At 34.3% G+C, this 20165-nt stretch overlaps 1 protein-coding gene across 1 annotated transcript in view; it reads left to right on the forward strand.

The window, feature by feature from the left end:
* The first annotated feature begins 1353 nt into the window (after positions 1-1353).
* Positions 1354-20165, forward strand: part of LOC131857173 (cell division control protein 6 homolog B-like) — a 109155-nt gene continuing 90343 nt past the window's right edge. Inside the window, exons 1-5 of the mRNA XM_059209358.1 lie at positions 1354-1650; positions 11472-11568; positions 11660-11916; positions 12178-12252; positions 12381-12502. Of these exons, the coding sequence (XP_059065341.1) occupies positions 1354-1650; positions 11472-11568; positions 11660-11916; positions 12178-12252; positions 12381-12502 (848 nt within the window). The remainder of the gene's footprint in view (positions 1651-11471; positions 11569-11659; positions 11917-12177; positions 12253-12380; positions 12503-20165) is intronic.

The following is a 20165-nucleotide window of genomic DNA, read 5'->3' on the forward strand; positions in this document are numbered from 1 at the left end:
CGTCTCCTTTAATATCCTTGTTTGTCCTGCATTTCATTATCATTGGTTAGACCGCTTGTTGCATAACTATCTTGCCATCTCAACTCTTCATATAAGAAAACAACATCAATTTTTCTCAAAAATCAAAATGTTAGCCAATACTTTTATGTCACTGTTTCTCAACTTACATTACAATTCAAACTTTATACTACCTACAAAATATATAATTTAATGAACAACTAGCATAATTTAACTAAATAAACTATGATTCATTAGACGACACGTATTTTATTTTAATTCTTAATTGTTCTTTTAAAAGAACAACCATGAATGAACCAAAACCAAAACAGTTATTTTTCTCACTCTAAAAAACACAAATCAAATCAATTACTTATGGGAGCCACATAATCTACTACTTTTTTTTATTGAAATAAAATAAAAATTATACAATTAATAAAAAATGACCGTTAACTGCCAACACCAAGTTCAAAGAAACTTGCCCATTTTAAAATATTTCACCAGGCCAAAGAGGGGACTGCAACGAAATGTTTGTGCTTTTAGCGTTATTTCCCGCCATCACAAATCAAACTAGTTTTTCTGTCAAACCACTAATTATATTTTTGAGATTTACATTTCACAAACAGAAAAAATAGAACATTGAATCTAGCTCTGTCAAACGACCATGGCGATGCCAACATCCTCCGAGTGGGCTTTACAAAACCCCATAAAACTCACTTAATTTTTTTTTTTTAAAAAACTGATTCAGATTCCTAATGTCTTTTCAGCACACAGTAGACATTCTAATTAATGTTGGATTGATTCTTTTCAATGAAATTCAATGAAAACCCATTTAAAGGTTTCAAGAGAAAGTTCAATCTCAAATGTAATTAAATTAATCACACTGCTTATTTTGTATGCCACAATCCAAAACAAAAATAAAAAACTTACATTAATGTTTTTAATTAGATCATCTGGGAAAAGAAGACGAGCAAGCATTCCAATAGCCTCAGCCTCCATTTAAAATCTCCTATAACTCACCTTACATAATTTCACTGTTTGTACTGTAATAAACCAGAATTCATAAGGACCCGGTAATAAACCAGAATTCATATACTGTAATAAACCAGAATTCATAAGGACACGTAGAGTGCTGCTGTGTAGAGATTTGCAGGAATATAAAGACAAGTTATAAAATGCGTGCGCCAAGTATCATACGGCCTGCCACGGATATCTGCTCTCCGCAAAATACAATTACAATTTATATGCAATTAAATCAATAAAATGATATACAATTAACGATTCTTTGTGTGGATGAAGAGGGAGATCGTTGCAGCACGTAACCCCATTCAACAACAAATCCAAGGCTTAACAGAGATGACACCCATAAGGTCATCTAGGCTTAATAGCCCACCAACTATTTTTAACTCCGATGGGCTATTGCTGAAGCGAGAAAGCCCTTCACGGCATTTGGAGGAGGAATGCACCACACCCGACTCAAGGCGCTTGAGAGCAGAACTCGAAATGTACAAGGGCCCTAGTAGAGTTCGTCGCAGTCTAAACATGGAAGGATCTGAAACTGAGGTTCTTTCGAATAGTGAGAAAATAAAAAATAAAAAGATTCCTTGCAAGAGCGCTCTTGGAAAGGAGAATAAGCAGAACATGGCATCCGCAGTTTAGACTAAAGGCATTGGCAGCTCTAGATCACCCAAAAAGGTGAGTGAAAAGTGTTATGCCTAATTTTATTTATTATGCTTTTGTTTAACTTTTTCAAGTTACTGAAAGAGTTTGGCATTGAGACGGTGATGTTTTTTTGTTTTTTAAGCAATGCTCCACATTATCATATATTCATATTTCGACACTGTACAGTTACATGTTCTATTTGGTTCTATTCTTATAATTAGCATGTACATTTACAATTCCACCAACCCTTTGGACAGTTCAGTAATAATTTTGCTTTAAAGTAGTTTGTCAGCAGTGCCTTGATTTGTTAATTGTTCCTGGATCGGACTGCATAGCAATTATTTTCAATAATCAACAATCTCATTTATCAGTATTTCAATAATCTACAATTACATGTTATATTTAGTGTTATTCTCTTGAGCATATCTAATGAAAATTTCACCAGTTCTTTTGACAGATTATCCGCATGCTAGGGAGTAATCTAGATTAAAATACCTTCGGGGCGTGGGAATTTACTAATATAAACATACATCTCAGCATCACATGGAATATCTACTCTTTACAAACGTACCCTTTTGCCATTTCACAACCACCCCTTTGACAGCCCTTATGATACTTCTAGGGTTTGGGAAGCCTCCAAAGGTCTTAGTGTTACACAGAATATGCCCCTGAGATGGCCCAATAGAGCAGGGCGAGCTCATCTTCGAGGTATGTAGAGGTGAAACTATAAGGCTTATCCATTTGTAGGACTCAGGTAACTTCTCTTGAGGTTGGGTGGAATTCCCGGGTCGATGATTGCCCATATCTTTACATAGATGGTTCCTCTGCAGGTCGGCTTTGAACTGGAAAAATCAATGCTCATTCAGGCAGGGCAAACCCTTTTGCCAGGTATGCAGAGGCCAGTTTATTAGAATTTCAGTGTTTGTAGAGCCGAATTAATTTTTTCCCCAGTTATACACCTCTAAGTTGAGACGCCGAAGGCGTTCCCTCTATGAAGTAAATCGGTTAACTTTACACACCTACGGCTCACGTTTTACGAGACGGGATGCAAGACGATTATAACCATCTGAACCCTTGGATTTTTACACTTCCCATTGCTCGATGCAAGTAAATTCCCGTGTTAATGCCATCTGCCTTTTCAACACAAGAGGATGATCCAAGTCATCTGTCGTTTCAGCATGGAAATCACTGTAGAACAATAGATTAGTCAGTTTGCCCATTACAACAACACAGCAAGCAATAGTGTTGAAGTAGACCGTCTTCATACAATGTTTCTTGTACAACATTTATCTGAAGATGTTGAAGTATGCTTTCTGTGTTCGTTAGTATTAACACGCTCTATGCGCTTATATATATATTTCATGCCTTTGATGTTCCAAGTGTGAAGAAGCAAAAGATTGATGAAATCAATGACCTTTGTGGTCTTCGGCTTATTGTCTTAAATGAGAAAGATTGCTGTGATGCACAGCGCATTGATCATCATTTGTGGCAAGGTGTCCCAGGGGAGTCTAAAGATTACACCAAATAATATTATCTTTCGGTGAGTGAGAAGACAGACAATCCTTTTTAATCATGTTTCTTCACTTGGTATTGCTGCCCACACCAATGGAGGAAGATATGAATTCAATAAGGAAAATGAAAAAGACGAGAAGATCAAACAAATTAAATTAGAGCACTGAAAGCCATTTTTATTTGATTATGCATTAAGAAAGTCAAACATGGGAGAAGTTTGATTATGCTTTAAAAGTTATAAGGATAATTTAATTTAAAATTGTTTATTTTAAAATTTTAATAATTGTATAATAATCATTTAAAAAATAAAATCATATCTCTAGAGCTACTTTGCCCCCTTTCTATTTGCATGTCTCTCTCAAGTTCTATCTCTATATCTCTCTCTTATTCACTTTATCGCTCCTACTCTCTCTATATGTTCTCCTCTACCCCTCTCTATATATCACTTCATATATCTTGATCATTCCATCCATAGTTGAAAAACTCGGACTTGCCACGGACTCGGCAAACCAAAAATTTGGACTCGGACTCGGACTCGTGAAAGACTCGTGAAAGACTCGGCCAAAAAAAAACCCGTAGTTTTACAAAAAAACATAAAGAAATTAATGCATTTAGAGAACATAAGAGCCATAATTGAAATATTACACATGTCACATACTCATAGTTTCAAACTTTCAACTCTAAAATGTATAATACCAAGATTTCTTCAATGCTAATTATGCTTTTATATGGAGCCTAATCAGACTTAGAGGTTAAATTTTCCCTACTTCCATCGGCGCAATTTCCCCCTATATTTTTCGACGGGGGTTTGGGGGCAGCGCCCCCAAGTTGGGGTCAAGGGGCATCACCAAATGAAGGCAATTTTTTTTAATAAAAAACTCAATTTTAAAGCTTGCATGACTTTTTTTCTGGGTAGCGCGAGTCCATCTGAAAGACTCGCGAGTCCATGCAAAAGACTTGCGAGTCTTTCAGATGGACTTGCCAGGACTCGCCTCGCGAGTCCTTAGCGAGTCGACTCATGGCTCCCATGGACTCACAAGTCCGTGGCGAGTCCACGGGTTTTAAAACTATGATTCCATCTACCCATATCCCCCTCTCTCATTTTGTCCCTCTTTCTATCTTTATTTATCCCTCTCTCTTCATCTCTCCTTTCATTTCTCCCTCAATATCTCTAGAGCTACTTTGCCCCCTCTCTATTTGCATGTCTCTCCCATGTTCTATCTCTATATCTCTCTCTTATTCACTTTATCGTTCCTACTCTCTCTATATGTTCCCCTCTACCCCTCTCTATATATCACTTCACATATCTTGATCATTCCATCTACCCATATCCCCCTCTCTCATTGTGTCCCTCTTTCTATCTTTATTTATCCCTCTCTCTTCATCTCTCCTTTCATTTCTCCCTTAGTATGTTTCTCTCTCTCTACCACTCCCTTTTTCTATATCTCTTTAATTCTCTCCCCTCTTTCTACTTCTCTTCGCATCCCTCTCCCTCCCTCTCTTTGTTTATTGATATATATACCTCTCTCTCTCTCTCTCATACACACACACACACTCTATGTCTCTCCTTCCCTATTTCTATCTCTTTATCTTTCCTCCTTTCCATCTATCTCTCCCTCTCTCTATTACATGTATCTATCACCTTCTTTCTCTCTCACTCTTGCCCCCTCTTTCTATCCCTCACCCGTTCTATCTATATCTCAATATCTCTACTAATCTTATTCAATCCATCTCTCTCTCTCTCTCTCTCTCTCTCTCTCTCTCTCTCTCTCTCTCTCTCTTCCAAAATATATCTATCTCCTTCTTTTTCACTTCCTATATATCCATCTCTCCCTTTTTATCTCCCCCTCTCTATCCCAACTATATCACTCTCCCTCTCTTCATATCTAATTGTATTTCTTCTTTATTTTTTGGTTTTTCTTTCTCTCTCTCCCCCTCTCTCTATATTTCCGTATATCTCTAGGTCTCTTTCACTCCACCTCATCATCTATATATCTATTTATCTCTCGCTCTTCCTCTATATATCTCCATCTATTCCTTTTTCCTTCATACATTTCTATCTCTTCCTCTCTATCTCTCTATCCATCTCCCTCTTCCTACACCTCTATATCTATATCTCTTTGTATCTCTATCTCTCCATATTTTTCCTCTCTCTCTCTCTCTCTCTCTCTCTCTCTCTCTCTCTCTCTCTCTCTCTCGTGTGTGTTACATCTCCATCTCATTTCCTCTTCTCAGTTTATATCACTTCCTATTTCTATCTTTATCTATCTATCTCCCCCAATCTCCATCCCCATCTCCATCTCTATCTCTATCTCCTTACCCCCCCCTCTCTCTCTCTCTCTCTCTCTCTCCATATATCCCTATTATAAACATAACATGATTCTATTTATAATGGAGCTTTATTATCTTCATGATTCAGAGGTTTTATTTTAGTCATTTTTGGATCCATATAAGTGGATGCATAGTTGATTTAAAGTTATCACTTCTCCATTGAGACCTTCATTACACAAACATCATTTGCTAAATAGCCTACCGGTTGATCTCACATGCTACACAAAAGTATGCAAAAAATAGACCATCATTTTCTCTGATTTAGCTTCCAAACCTCTTCGACGTACCCATTGCACACCAAGGTGCGATTGCTAGTATAGACAATTACCGGTCTCTTTAAAGGGAGTGTAATGTACATGTAGTAAAACATACTTTTAAGTGTATTTATGAATGCTATTCCTGTTTGTGATGTTTCTTTACGGTTTGTTTCTACATATATGTAGTAGCCCATTTAATCCAAAAACTCAACTGATTTTTTTTTTTAATGCATAAAAATATTGATTTCTTATTCTTACTTATTCTTATTTATTTTTGATTCAATCACATACTCAGGTACATCTATCCAAATGAGATAGGCATCCATCCAACTGAGATGGGCATCTAACCATACGGGTTAGGCATCTATCCATACGGGACTAGGCATCTAACCATACAGGTTAGGAATCTAACCATACGGGTTAGGAATCTGTCCATACGGGACAAGAGGTTTCATCTATCCAATCCGGGATAGGCATCTACCCAAACAGGGTAGGCATCTATTCATAAGAATAGGATATGCTCTGTCCAGAGACTTTAGACTCATCGGGACCATCCGGGTCCTGAGCCATTCTCTAAAGACTACACTCCCCTACTAGGAGTACACCGAGGTCGTCATCCTTAGGAGTATAAAAATAATTACATTAACAAGCTTGAGTTCCGCCTTGAAATTCGGCCTGAAGCCTCGGGAAGTCAAGCGAATCCATACGAGATTCCTTCTGAGTATGCATTGAATTAATTTTAACATTTCAATTATTATTTGCACCATTTGATTTAAAAGATCAAGGAGCTTCAAGAACCAACTACTCACCCATAACCAAATCCTAACCCCCATCCCCAAACACTTGAGTACAAGGGACAACTCCATCCCTAGACTACCTACATATCTGTTTCGGCACGGGATCAAGACGTAAAGTATGTAGTTTTGGTTTCTAACTATGGTTTAATGTAAACTATTTGGTGGGTACGCAACCCTTTCTAGGGTCAATGTCCCAGACAGTTTCTCTGCGGTTGCTACCCACGATGGTAGCTCTATAGCAAAAAGGCTCAAGGTGACCTCATGCTTGTGGCCTAAAAAAACTAGGTCATATTTTCTATTAAATACGTCACCCTTAATCCATTATCATACTTTCAAAAAAATCCATCAAGATAGATAAATTCCAAATTATCACACACCGCCAAACCCTAATGGGGTTTTCTAAGGTTTAATTGAGCAGATGTAAATTTATTTAAAAATTAATCTTTTTAGATTATCGATCCAAGGGGGATTACCCGCCCTTTGGATTTTAGCTTCCAAATGACCCTTATTTCTCCCTGGCGATTTAGAGGGATGATGCCACAGATGCCATTATTGCAGCTTTATTAGGCGTTAAGTGCATTAGTTCAACACAATGACATTACCCGTAAGTGTGACCCAGAGGCACCATAGATATCGAACACCGCTAATTTTTGGTTTCAACTCCTCTTGTTTAGTTATCTAACTAGGAATTTAACTTTGAATTCATGAATCACTAAAGAAGCAATATACCAATACAATTATGAAAAAAGAAACTATTATATACAAGGAATTATCGCTTGAATTTAAAAACTAAACTATGAATTTTACGTAATTGAAAGGAACATAAACAAATCGACCACTTGGAATAGTATTTTCTTCGAAGGAAAGTTATGATAATTAAAAATTCGAAAACTTAAACTAAATACATGAAATTACTAATTGCTTGGAAACCATGATACTTTCAAAGATAACTTATGAAAAATATTTGAATTACTTGCAAGATATAATTGTTTTGGACAAACCATTACACAATAAGTATGAATCCTAGTACTGATTTGCTTGAAAAAAATTAAATGATTGAATAGCAAGAATTTGGAAATGAATTTTAACACCTACTTGTTTGAAGTGAAAAGTACTTAATGATAATCCCAACTAATTATCCCATATGAAGTAATACAAATTTCATCTACAAATGATAACACTACTTTAAATGTGAATCCTAATACTTGAAAGCTACTAAATTGCTTGAAATAGAATTTAAATTATCAAATAAATATATTTTGGAAATGAATTTAATACTCACTTGTTGAAGGGAAAAGGAAACAACTATTCAGCTGTAAGCTTCAAATTAACCACATTATTCTTAGTTACTAATTGTTTGAAAAAGAGATTAGACAAGAGTGTAAACACTTGCTAGTTAACCAAGTAAATAATACTAAGTTTCCTAATAAACAATTCCAATCAATAAACTTCTAGTTGTTTTTGAACTAATATCTTTGCAAGATTATAAAGTGATAACTAATTACTCCTTCCACTTGAAGTAACGTTAACTTTATTGTTGGATACATTCTACAAATAATAGTTCTTTATCAATTTCAAATACTTCAAAGGGAGCTAATGTTTGCTCCTTAAATTACCCTCAATTATAATTGTTATTTAATTTTCTAAGTGATCACGGAATAGGTTTCTTGAAACTCATTTGCTAAAACAATTTCGGTTTTGAATAAACTCTCTTTGCATCCTAATTAATACTATTACCATATGAATATTTAACTATGCAATTTACCTCTAATTTTAATGTTAATTAAATTTATCCTTACTAATTACTTGTATTATTAAGTGTAACTTTTCCTTTTTACTAGTCTTATGTTTCTTTTAGCTAGAAGGTAAATGATTTTAACTATTAAAAGAAGTGACTATTCACAATACCTTATATACTCATATCTTGGAATCTAATAAAGAAACAAATCAAATAATCAACCTTTCAAATTGAGGCAAAAATTTGTCTAACATTAACTCATATTGCTGAAATACCTAAAATGGTTACTATGAATCTAAACACATCTACTTGTTAGGTAAATTCCTTTAACATTTGATGCTTGTACTAATTGAAACATACAAAAGATAGTTTGGAGTCCAAAAATTAAAAATAAATAAATAAAGAACTTAGATATTTGAAATGTATTAAATGTCCTGGGAAAATCTACTTACTACTAGGTACAATTTGAGACTAAAGAGAGACACTTGAAGAAGAAAAAACCAATACTATGGAATAAGTGTATCATTAGTGAAATATCATTTTTCCCCCTAAGGGATTAATCACCTCTTAAAATTTTCTTTAATAAACAAACTTTACTATACACTAAAGAATAAATCTCTTCTTATAAGAGTAGGTTATAAATTAAATTTCAACCATATTGACATAAATAAATTTTAATTACCAAATTCTAATGAATAAATTTTAACTAAATAAACCCCTTAGTATATATACATAAAATAAATTTTAATTGTAAATCCTAATTGTATTTTACTTTTAATAAGGCCAAAATTCATTCATTCAACAATTAATAAATTATAATTTAATTCACTCAACTCGAATCAAAGCAAATCAATTTAACATTAACAAGATGTTATTTATAATCAATTAGTACTAATTTTAAGACAACATATACCAATATTATTTTATATCCTAAACTTATTATAGTCAACTATATATAATATATCAATTATATTAATAATTTATTAATAACTAAATTAAAAACAAAATTATAAAAATAACAACAGTTATAACAGTTGATATAACATGGATAATTATATATTTTTTTAATGTATTTATCTATATATATTGATTTGATCTGAGTTTATAAAAAATAAATAAACAAAGATAGACTTGGGAATTAAATAATATATTCACTAAAAGATATAATTAATTCATAGAGAACAATAAGTGAAAGAAAATAAATAAGTAAATAAATAAATTTATCTCTGATGCATTCGAGATGGGTAAAAAAAGAAATTTTAAGTTTCTCAGAGAAGTGATATTATTCAAGGAGAAAGAAAAACACATGTTCCCAGGGAGCTACACATTTTTCTGAATAGATGAACAAGTATATGTTCACAAAAAAATAATTAAATTAATTCACAGAGAGAGTAAAATTTATTTACAGGCAAGGAAAGATTATATTCACAGATGTTTACACAGAGGAACAATTTTATGTTTTATGCTCACAAAAAGAGTAAAACAAGATCTATACACAAATGAATAAATTTATATTCACAGAGAAAATATTTATTCGCGGAAAAATAATAAATAAGAGAAGTAATATTTATACACAAGTAATCATATGCTCACAGAAATAAGTTTATTCACATGAAAGTAATAAAATAAATAAATTAAGGATTTATACACAAATGATCAACATATATTCATAGAAAGATAAGTTCATTCACATAGAGATAATTACATATGGAAAATAAGATTTTTTTATTTTTTTACAAAGATCTCTTCTAGATTTTAAAATTCAAGAAAGCAAAAATAAAGATTTGATTTTTCTTTCTTTTTCTCTAAAACAGATTAAATATATAAAAAGAATATTCATATGCATTTTTCTGAAAAATAACTTTTATCTGTGTATTACTTTTTTTTTATTTAGTTATTTTTATTTATAATGAAAGTAGATTTTCTTTTGATTAATCTTTCTAAACAATTAAGATGAGCACTTATATATATAAATAAATGAAGATTCCAGAGAGATACAATCTATATATAAAAAAAATACAAAATTTTCATATGTAAATGAGAGAATGCAAGGGATGAGAACCTGAATTGTCGAAGCTTGATGTTGAGTCCAATCTTCCAGCTATCCTTCTTAGATCCTTCCTTGTAGATTCATGAAATTTTTTTCAACCAAACTTAAAAGAAACCTACTATACAAGTGACTACCAAATTCTACTTCTACCAACAAGAACAAGAACTCTAGAAAATTTCTTTTCATTCCTAAACTATGAACTCTTTTTTTGAAAGATTTGCATACATTATATAGAAAAGATGCACCAATTCCACTATCAAGATAATTAATTGAAAATGGAGGTTCTTTTCTAATATTGGTTTCATGCAAAATTGATTGATCACTCGGTGGAGGAGTTACATGCAAGAATATGCAATTTGAATTTTACCTCTAGAATCTTCTATTTCCTCCTACGATATGTGCTAAATTAACATATTGAGAAAATAAGAATTTTCAAAATTAATTTCATGCAAAATGATTGTTGTCATAGTGGGGGTTACACTTGACCATGCATTTGAAATTCAAATTTGAATTCTCCCCAAAAATGCATTTTGTAACTCCTTTGTCATAAAAATGCCATGAATAGAGTTATTCTTGTCATAGAATAATTTTGTAACTCCCATGTCATATATTTGCTAATATATATTTGCTAAATATAATATTTATTCTTTAATATTTTAAATTTTAAATTTCTTTTCTAGAATCTTCTTATTTCTTCTACACCATGTGCTCAATTAGGATATTGAGAAAATAAGCAATTTTCAAATAAATTATGACCTCATGTATGTGTCACCACTTAAATTCTTTTTTATTTAAAAACTTCAACCTCATTTCAATTTATCTTTTCTTTCTAACATTATTCATAAAATTAATATTATAATAGTAGTAGTAGTAATAATAATAATAATAATAATAATAATAATAATAATAACAAGTCATATCAAGATCCAAAAAGAGAGTAATGACAATATAACACCCAAATTCAACGAGTTTAGAGTGGTGTCCATTGAATGTCCCTCACTGCTTCAGTTGTAAGAGTAGTTGCCAAAGAGAGTGTGTGAAACGTGGAAGTAATCAAAGTGAATTTTTTATCTAATTTTGTATTTTAGTGTTCAGGAGACGATTAATTGTAAGTTATTGATTGATAGGTAACAAGCGTGGAAGCTGATGTCCCTCCAAAGCCAAAGTCTACAAGAAATAAACTAGATAATTTAACCAACCAAATATCAGATTGGAATCCTACAGGTGTTGCGCTTCCTCATAGATGTAGGAGCCTTTAACAGGTCTTGGGTCTTTGGTTATTGAAGTTTAAAAGTAACATCTTGAAATTATTCAGAGTATATTTTAGAGTACTTCAATCATTTTATTACAGATTCCTCACATATTCTTGCGGTGAAGACAGCTTTGCATTTGTCTGAAGTGCCAAAATCACTTATCTGCCGTGAAGAAGAGCAGAAAAAGTTATTTGATTTCTGCAAGACATTTATCGAAAAAGAAAAAGGTGGAAGTTTGTATGTATGTGGATGCCCAGGAACTGGAAAGTCTTTGCTATTGGAGAAAGTTAAATCACTTTCTATGGAACGGGCTAAAGAAGTGCATTGAAGTTCTTTGCTATCATTTGTGAGCTGGATACTGATTTTTTGTTATAATTTATAAGGGTCTCTACTGAATCATAAAACAGTTCCTGGACATATTTGGTGGTTTTCTGATGGGTTTATTTCCCTTAATATAATCTAATTGGATGCGAATTGTAAATTACAGAATGCCTACAACATTTCTAAGAAATACCCGATACGAATTCAGTCAATTCAGTTGTAACTTGTTTTTTGAAAATTTGGATTCCCACGTGAGCAGGCTAGGATTCCTGCCCCAGATTCACTGGTCCTTAATTGCACTTTCTTGACAAACACTTCAGACATATTCAAAAGGGTCAGTACAATAGAAAAAGAGAGAATTTTCCCCCTAAAATATGACCTTTTGACAGTATTCATTTACAGCAGATTCATACTGATTGATAGCTGAATCAGAACTTTGAATTATATAAGATTGGTATGCAGTTTCTAATATCTTATATGTTGGATCTATTTCTAATAGATACTAGAACAATGCCAAGGAAGGAAAAAGAACTCTACATAAGTTTATTGTGCCAGAAGAAAAAATCAGATTCCAAAAAGTCGATGTGAGTAATTGTGTAACTACTTGTGCAAAGCATTTCTTTTCTCTGCCTTGGTTCACAGTCATATTACTTCCACTTGTGCAACTTGTCTCTTGACCTTGACAACAGAACTATCAATATGAGATGAAATATCAATTTGCTTTTAAGTGTCCATCCACTTCTATTAGTTTCCAATAACCTTGCGAACGAAATGTAAATAAGTCATTGTAATTGTAGTCACATAAATCTGTCAATTTTAATTAAATGAATATTTCGTATTTTTTTGATTAAAAATCTACTAGCCATCAGTTAATTAAATTAACATTTAATTAATTCATTTTCAAACATTCTCCTATTAATTAAATAAATTATTCAATTTATTTTAAGTAATTAATTCAAACTAAATTCACAATCAATTAAATGAATAAATCATATTTATTTCATTTAATCCCCTTTTCTTCTTTTAAATAAATTAAATAAAACATTTATTTAAATCATTTATCCCCCCCTTGCATTTTTCTACAAATGCAACTTGCACACATTTATTGAAATAAATTAATTTTATTTTAATTAAAAATCCTATTTTCCCTCACCCACCAAACCCACTTGCAATCCTAACTTCCTTCTAGATTCTTCTAAACCCTTCCTAATTAACCTAATCCATCCCCTAATTATTGACACATTCCTAAGCAACTTGGAGTCACTTCTCAAAAACTTCAAAGTCTTTGAAAATCATTTAATGCTTTGTGTGTTCAACAATCTAACCTCTAAAGTCTTCCAAACCACTAATGACTCTTACATGACCATTAATGGGTCTTACATAACCATTTATGGTTAATTCAACTTGCACTTATATGTCTCCTCAAGCATTTATTGCTTTGACCATGGTTATCCTTTTTGCCTTTGCACAAGAGTTTATCCATTGGATAAAAACTTTATTCTTTGAATAAAGAATTTATTCAGTCAACCTAATCTTGACCTTAACTCCCAAGTTAACTCTCAGGTCATGTCAAACATTTAATGCTTATTCCCTCTCCTCTCAACCTATCTCACATTGACACTTGTCATCCTGAGATTGAGTTGAAAGCCTTCACATGGATTGAATATCATTCAATCTTGACCCTTGTTGAGATTACTCAATCTCAACCATCCATTGCTCCATTTTTCCTATAAATAGAGCCCATTTCTTCATAACCCAGATCCTGAAAAACTGGTATGCATCTAAGTTATAGAGAATTTTACAGAGCATTTAACATAAATCACTAATATCTTGTTATTTTGGCCTAAAATAAATCATTTTAGCATCATAGCATCCAATATCAACTTTTATTCACATTTGCATAGCATTTTAGAGTAAACATTTCAATTTTGAACCTCCATAAGCATCCTTAATGCAAAAAGCTGTTGAGAGCTACACTAGTTTGGAACTTGGAGAGGAGAGGAACAAAGGAGAAGGAGCTAAGAGCATGTTAGGAGGCATTTGGAGATGTCTCATTATATTTACTTTCTTAGTTAAATATTCTTTCATGTTTTTGGTGTCTCTTTTGATATGCCTGCTTAGATTAGTTTTTGATTGATTAACATTAACAGTTTCTTGGTTTTTTTGTGTGTTATACGACCACAGGTTCTAGTCTAATCTTCCCCCGTTTCGCAGAGAATCATTTGGTGAACCCGATGTGAATCCAAACACCCAAAAACAATCTTTAAAAAAAAAAACTAACTTGTTTGAATGTTTAGCTTGACACACAGGTCGCGCTCTGGCGCTTTTGATCACATTTTAGCGCTATTGCAATTTGATATTCTAGCGCTATTGTATTCAAAATAGCGCTATTGTCTCAAATTTAGCGCTATTGCCCATCTTTTAGCACTTTTGAGGCTTAAGTAGCGCATCTGCACATGTTTTAGTGCTTCTATTTTTGCTATTAAAATTTTGCTTTTAGCGCTTTTGTTTTCGTTTTAGCGCGTTTGTGTTAAATAGCGCTTCTGTTTGCACACAGAGTAGCGCTATTGTAACAGAATGTTGTAAAAAAGACCATGTAATTGAAAAAGTAAATTTTCTTAGGCTTGTAGAAGCCCACCATAGGTTCGGATTTTCCTAACTATTTGTTTCTTGTGCAAGTTTAAACTAACTATTTTTGTTGTTTAAAAGTTAAAATTTGTCATTTGGGGCTCTAGAATTGAACAACACAAAATTTTCATTTCTTTCAAGTTAGGATGAATTTTGTTTTGGTGCTTTAAAACTGAACAACACAAATTTTCTTTCATTACAAATTAGGATACACTCTCTTTTTGGTGCTTAAAACAAGACAAAGCAAAACTTCATTTCTTGCATCAAACTAAGAATTCACAATCCACACTTCCACTTTTGGGCAACTAAAAAAAACAATCAACTTGTCTTATTTTTGCCAAACGATTTACTTCATGCATACGTGCTCTCATTTCAGTTGACCAGGATTTCAAATTCTAGTTTACTCAAACACATTGCTTTTGAAGTTAAAAAGAACATCATGGTTGTTGGAGCAACATCTCCAAATAGATAAAACATTATTGCAATGACAAGTTAAAAAGAACAAGTGTATTTTGTGTTTGACACACTTGTGCAAAAGAGCTGGTCGAGTGGTCCTACTTCTAACACACACTATCCTCTCCCTTGGCTTTCATGGTCCTAGATGCAAGAGAAAAGTGTTAGTAACACTCAAGTTTTATCTTTTTAAGAGAGGCTTGCCAAGAGACACATCACTCTTGAGAATGACCTCACGCGGTAAATCTTTCGAGCCGCTATAGAAATCAGGTGAGAGCGAAAGCTGTAGCCTTGGGTATAGTTGTTCCTACAGTGTAACTTACCGAAAGGACAAATGGGCCCCACTATAAGTTACAAGGCTCTTAAGTGAGTCACTGCAGAATGAACTTATGTCCAAAAACATCGAACATTACTAAACACCTTTAAGTAGTAGCCCACTCGTTCTATTGATTGAAGATATTTGTGATAAAATTCAGTGCAAGAGCATAGATGGTTTTACTCCCAAGATACTCACCATACATATTTCCTTGAGTAGAAACATAGCTTTTTGAAAAGTCACTTGTGGCTTGATGAAAGTGATGACTCCCCCATCATAGGGATCGTTTATTTGTTATGCTCGTGCAAGACTTAGTATATCACATCCTTACCTGCCACGACGAGATTCATAAGGTATGTAGTACCAAAGTCGAAGAAATATCAAGATGTGGGCTGAATTTATTGCAACTAGCCATTTGACCTTAGGGATAAAGAGTGTTTGAAGTGTTTTCGTTTTTGAGTCAAGACTAGTGCAAATTGAGCTGACTTCAGGCTTTGGAAAACACCTAAAAATAAACTTAAAGGAAAGGGTCATAAAAAGTCCAAGGATTGGGTTGATCTAGACCCATACTTATTTGTGCCTTTTGAGGCAACATTCTTGTGTTTGTGTGCTTGCTTTGTTTTCTTGTCAAAGAAAGAATCAAAAATCAAATTCCAAGAACACGTATTCATCCAACATAAACATTTCCAAACACCAACAAAAGATCAAAAACAAAGAGCAAGAGTATCAAACTATATGACTATTCTTTACATCTTGAGAAAGAAGAATATTCATCAAAACATCAACTTGAAGAAAAGACCATTGAGCTCAAAGGCTCTTATCAAAAGGAGGAAATTCTTCTGTCTTAATAGACAAATCTTTGTCTCTCATAGAGCCTTCTTACGTCACATGCATCTTTATCTTCAAGGGAAATCAAACGAATTTGATCCAGAGTCATTAAACCGCAGAGCTTTCACACAATATCGAGCTTTGAGTTATCACAAAAACAAAGAAGGCAAGATCAATCCTGACTTCTTTCCAGACAGTTGCATCACATATAACGTAGCTTGGGAAGAACCACCAACTCCCGAAAGAGAAGAGGAATAATTTGTCCCATATGTGACACAAAGCTTTTATTGAAGTTAAACATTTCATCCATTATCATATCCATATCTCATCAACTCCATTCCAACTCTCAACACACCCAAGAGGTTTTTTTGTCCTAAGTTCTATTGTAATATTGCTTGAATCAAACGCAAAACATCACTTTTTAGAGTGTCTCTATATCTAGGATAAACTTGTCCTAAGAGACATTTCTACGTAGGTTAAAACTAGTCTATGAGTGAATTCTCTCATTACTAGGTAGTTAAGTTTGTAACACATCTCAGATTTCTCTAAACCTTATCACATCAAACCTTATAAAAAACAACAAGCAATTCAAGAAGAAAAATTTGGTCACATCTACCTCTAAAGTGCTAGAGATCCATATGCAACACACCACACCAACCATAAATCTCTCATTTCATCAACAACTCATCATCATTTTCACCAAACTTCAACAAAAACTTGTAAACAAAATGGCTCATACCAGATCACGATCCAGACAACAAGAAATTGAAGAAGAAGAGGAAGAAAATATCAATGAGTTCCAAGAAGCCCTTGGAGGAAATGTAAATGATGAAAATCCAGGCACTCCTACTCCTGCGACAATAGAAAGGGCGCAACACAACCCTCTCTTCAATTGGCTTTTTGATGAGATACTCAAGAGTAATGCTGATGCTCACTTTTTAAAACTTGCTCAAGAAGGAGCCAAACTCCCCTCTGACTTTGATCTGGCACAACTAAGACAAACATTAGAACGCCAAAGTCGTAATAAGGACGAAAGAGGTCGAGAACACATTAGATACAAATTTCATCAAGGTAATCCCCCTCCTCCTCCTCCTCCAAATGAAATAGACATGTTGTGGCAACAAGTCAAAAATCTCGCCCAACAACTTCATAGTGGTGTAAAAACCAATCAATTTTCACTCAATGACATTTATCCCTATCCCTTTGATAAGAATCTTCATATGCCATCTTTTCCGCGAGGGTTCGAAACACCTAGGTTCAAAAAGTATAGAGGAAAAGAAGATCCTCATGATCATGTTAGAGAATTCCATTCAGCTTGCTTCGAAGTGGCATATGAGGATACATACCTAATGTGACTTTTTCCCCAAAGCTTGGGAGGAACAACCACATCATGGTTTTTTCGATTACCAGGTGGCATTAGGACATTTGAAGAGTTAGTCCAGAAATTCTTGACACATTACTCACACAACATTGAACGTGATATCACATTGGCTGATCTATGTAACACTAAACAAAAACTGGGTGAGTTGTTTTCAGTCTTTTTGCAACGATGGCGTCAAATGTCTAGCAGACATTCTCTTCAGTTACCTGAACAAGAACTAGTGGAAATATTTATTTCCAACTTAAATGATGAAATGAAATTTCACCTCGACGTAAAAGACACAGACTCTTTCAATGACATGATCACCAAAGGCTTAAAATGTGAGCGGGCTCTCATCAAAAAAGGGCTTATCAAGATATATAATGAGCCAAAGGACGACCCTCGCCCACGCTTCAATAGTGACAAACCAAACTTCTAGAACAAAAACAAAAATATCATCAATGACGGGGTTGTGGATGCAAGAACTATCAAAAGTGCACAACCTATAGTTTGATTTGCAGGACATAATCCCCCACCTAAGACTAACACAGTTGCTTCTCCAAATCAAGGCTGCATCACATCTCAAGATGAACCAAGACAACGTCAACAAAAACCAAAGCGAACATACACTCGCTTAGGGGAACCCATCGAAACAGTATTACGTCAACTGGTTTATCAAAATCTGGTAACCTTACCCAAAACATCAAATTATGAACCTCAAGTCAAACCTTCATGGTGGAGGGATACTAAACATTGCGATTTCCATCAAGGGAAAGGACATAAGACAAGCAATTGTCATAGATTGAAAGGTCTTATTTAGGATCTTATTGACTGAGGTGAAATCGAGATCGAAAGACATGACCCAAAGACAACAAACAATGATCATCTCATGTTTAAAAATCCACTTCCATCACAATATCAAAGGGGTCCTTCCACTTCAGGGAGAAACATAGATACCACCAATTATACGCAAGCCGTGTATAATTATACTATGAATCACCTATACGATGCCAGAACAGATTGCAACTATAACCATAAAAAATCCCAGCTCCACTTGCAATGTTGTTACATGTCGCAACAAGATTACTATAAAAGCAGCTCCACAAGGCACCCCCTCTATCCCAAAGTAGTATAACCTTGTGGAACAGTTAGACAAAATGCCCACACTGATATCTATCTTAGAGCTATTGCATCTATCTCCATCCCATAAAACAATCTTGGATCAAGCTCTCCAAGAGGCGTCAGTCCTTGCAAATCTAAATACAGATTAGTTCCAAGCCATGGTTGGAAATCTAAGATCATCACCTTGTTTCACTTTCTTGGAAAGTGACAACTCTTCCTTCCAACAACCTCATAACACCTCACTCTATATTGAAGGGTTTATCAACCAACATAGGATCAAACGAGTCTTGATTGAAAATGGAGCAGGCCTAAATATATGTACTCTACAATTAGTCAAAACTTTGGGATATGCAATAGAATCAGTGGAGCCCCACAAGAAGATCACAATCAAAGCCTATGATGATGCCGAACGTTCATCCAAAGGAGTTGTGGTGCTACCAATCCGAGTGGGTCCTATGGTGAAACACATCATCTGTCAAGTTCTGGACCTTCCTCTGCCATACAATCTATTGTTAGGAAGACCTTGGATACATGCCATGCAAGCCGTTCCATCCACCTACCATCAGTATATCAAGTTCCTGCATAATGGTGTAGAGATCACAATCCTAGGAGATGCAAACCTCTTTGCATATTGTCATAATATAAGTCATCAACCAGAGATTACCGTTCCTAACAATAGAGAAGCCATCTCCTCCACATAATACTAAGTCCAACCTCTCTTTCCAGTTCAAACACCGCTATACCCAAGCAAGAGAAGCTCAAAATGAAAATATTAGAAGAAGGTCCCGGGGAATACAATCTCAGCCAACTCTTTTGTGTAGGACAAATGCCTACTTCTCCTAGAACACATGGTAAACCTTAACGGTTACTTCAACAACCACTGATCAAACCAGCATGTACTTTGACGCCTTTCATCCTAGGAAAGAGTCAAGAAGAAGAAACAAGAGATGAGGACTTAGCAAAATGGATCTATAAAGATCCCATCACCATTGATATTCCGCAAGCTAAGCTTCCCACATATCAGTATGGCAAAGGCCTTCTCATTATGCAAAGAATGGGTTATGATGGTCAGAGTGTTTTGGGACCTTGCCAGCAAGGAAGACATGAACCGCTGCAGTCAGAATTAAAGCCCAAGGATAATACAGGACTAGGCTTTCAAAAGGAGATCTTTCCTAAACTCAGATTCAAAGGGAAACCCAGCAAACCACTATATCAACCTATTACAAAGAGGTCACCTTCGGTTATATCAGAAGCACCACAAACCACACCAACTGCCCCATTAAGGCTAAAAATCCCAGCAAAACCATCTGCAATACCCATCATCCCACCAATCAAACCAGTAACCCCATCAACAACATCAATAATATCAATAGCACCATTAGCAGTAGCAACTGTATCAGAACCCACAACAGTATCTACGACACCAGTAGTTTCAACAGAAGCAGTAGAGTCAACACTACCGATACTTCCCGTATCGGATTCATTGATCCCCATAATCCTTCCTGCAACACCAATAATTTCATCTACAAAACTGGTCACA

This window comes from Cryptomeria japonica, chromosome 1, assembly GCF_030272615.1.
Source record: "Cryptomeria japonica chromosome 1, Sugi_1.0, whole genome shotgun sequence".
NCBI classification, from domain to species: Eukaryota; Viridiplantae; Streptophyta; class Pinopsida; order Cupressales; family Cupressaceae; genus Cryptomeria; species Cryptomeria japonica.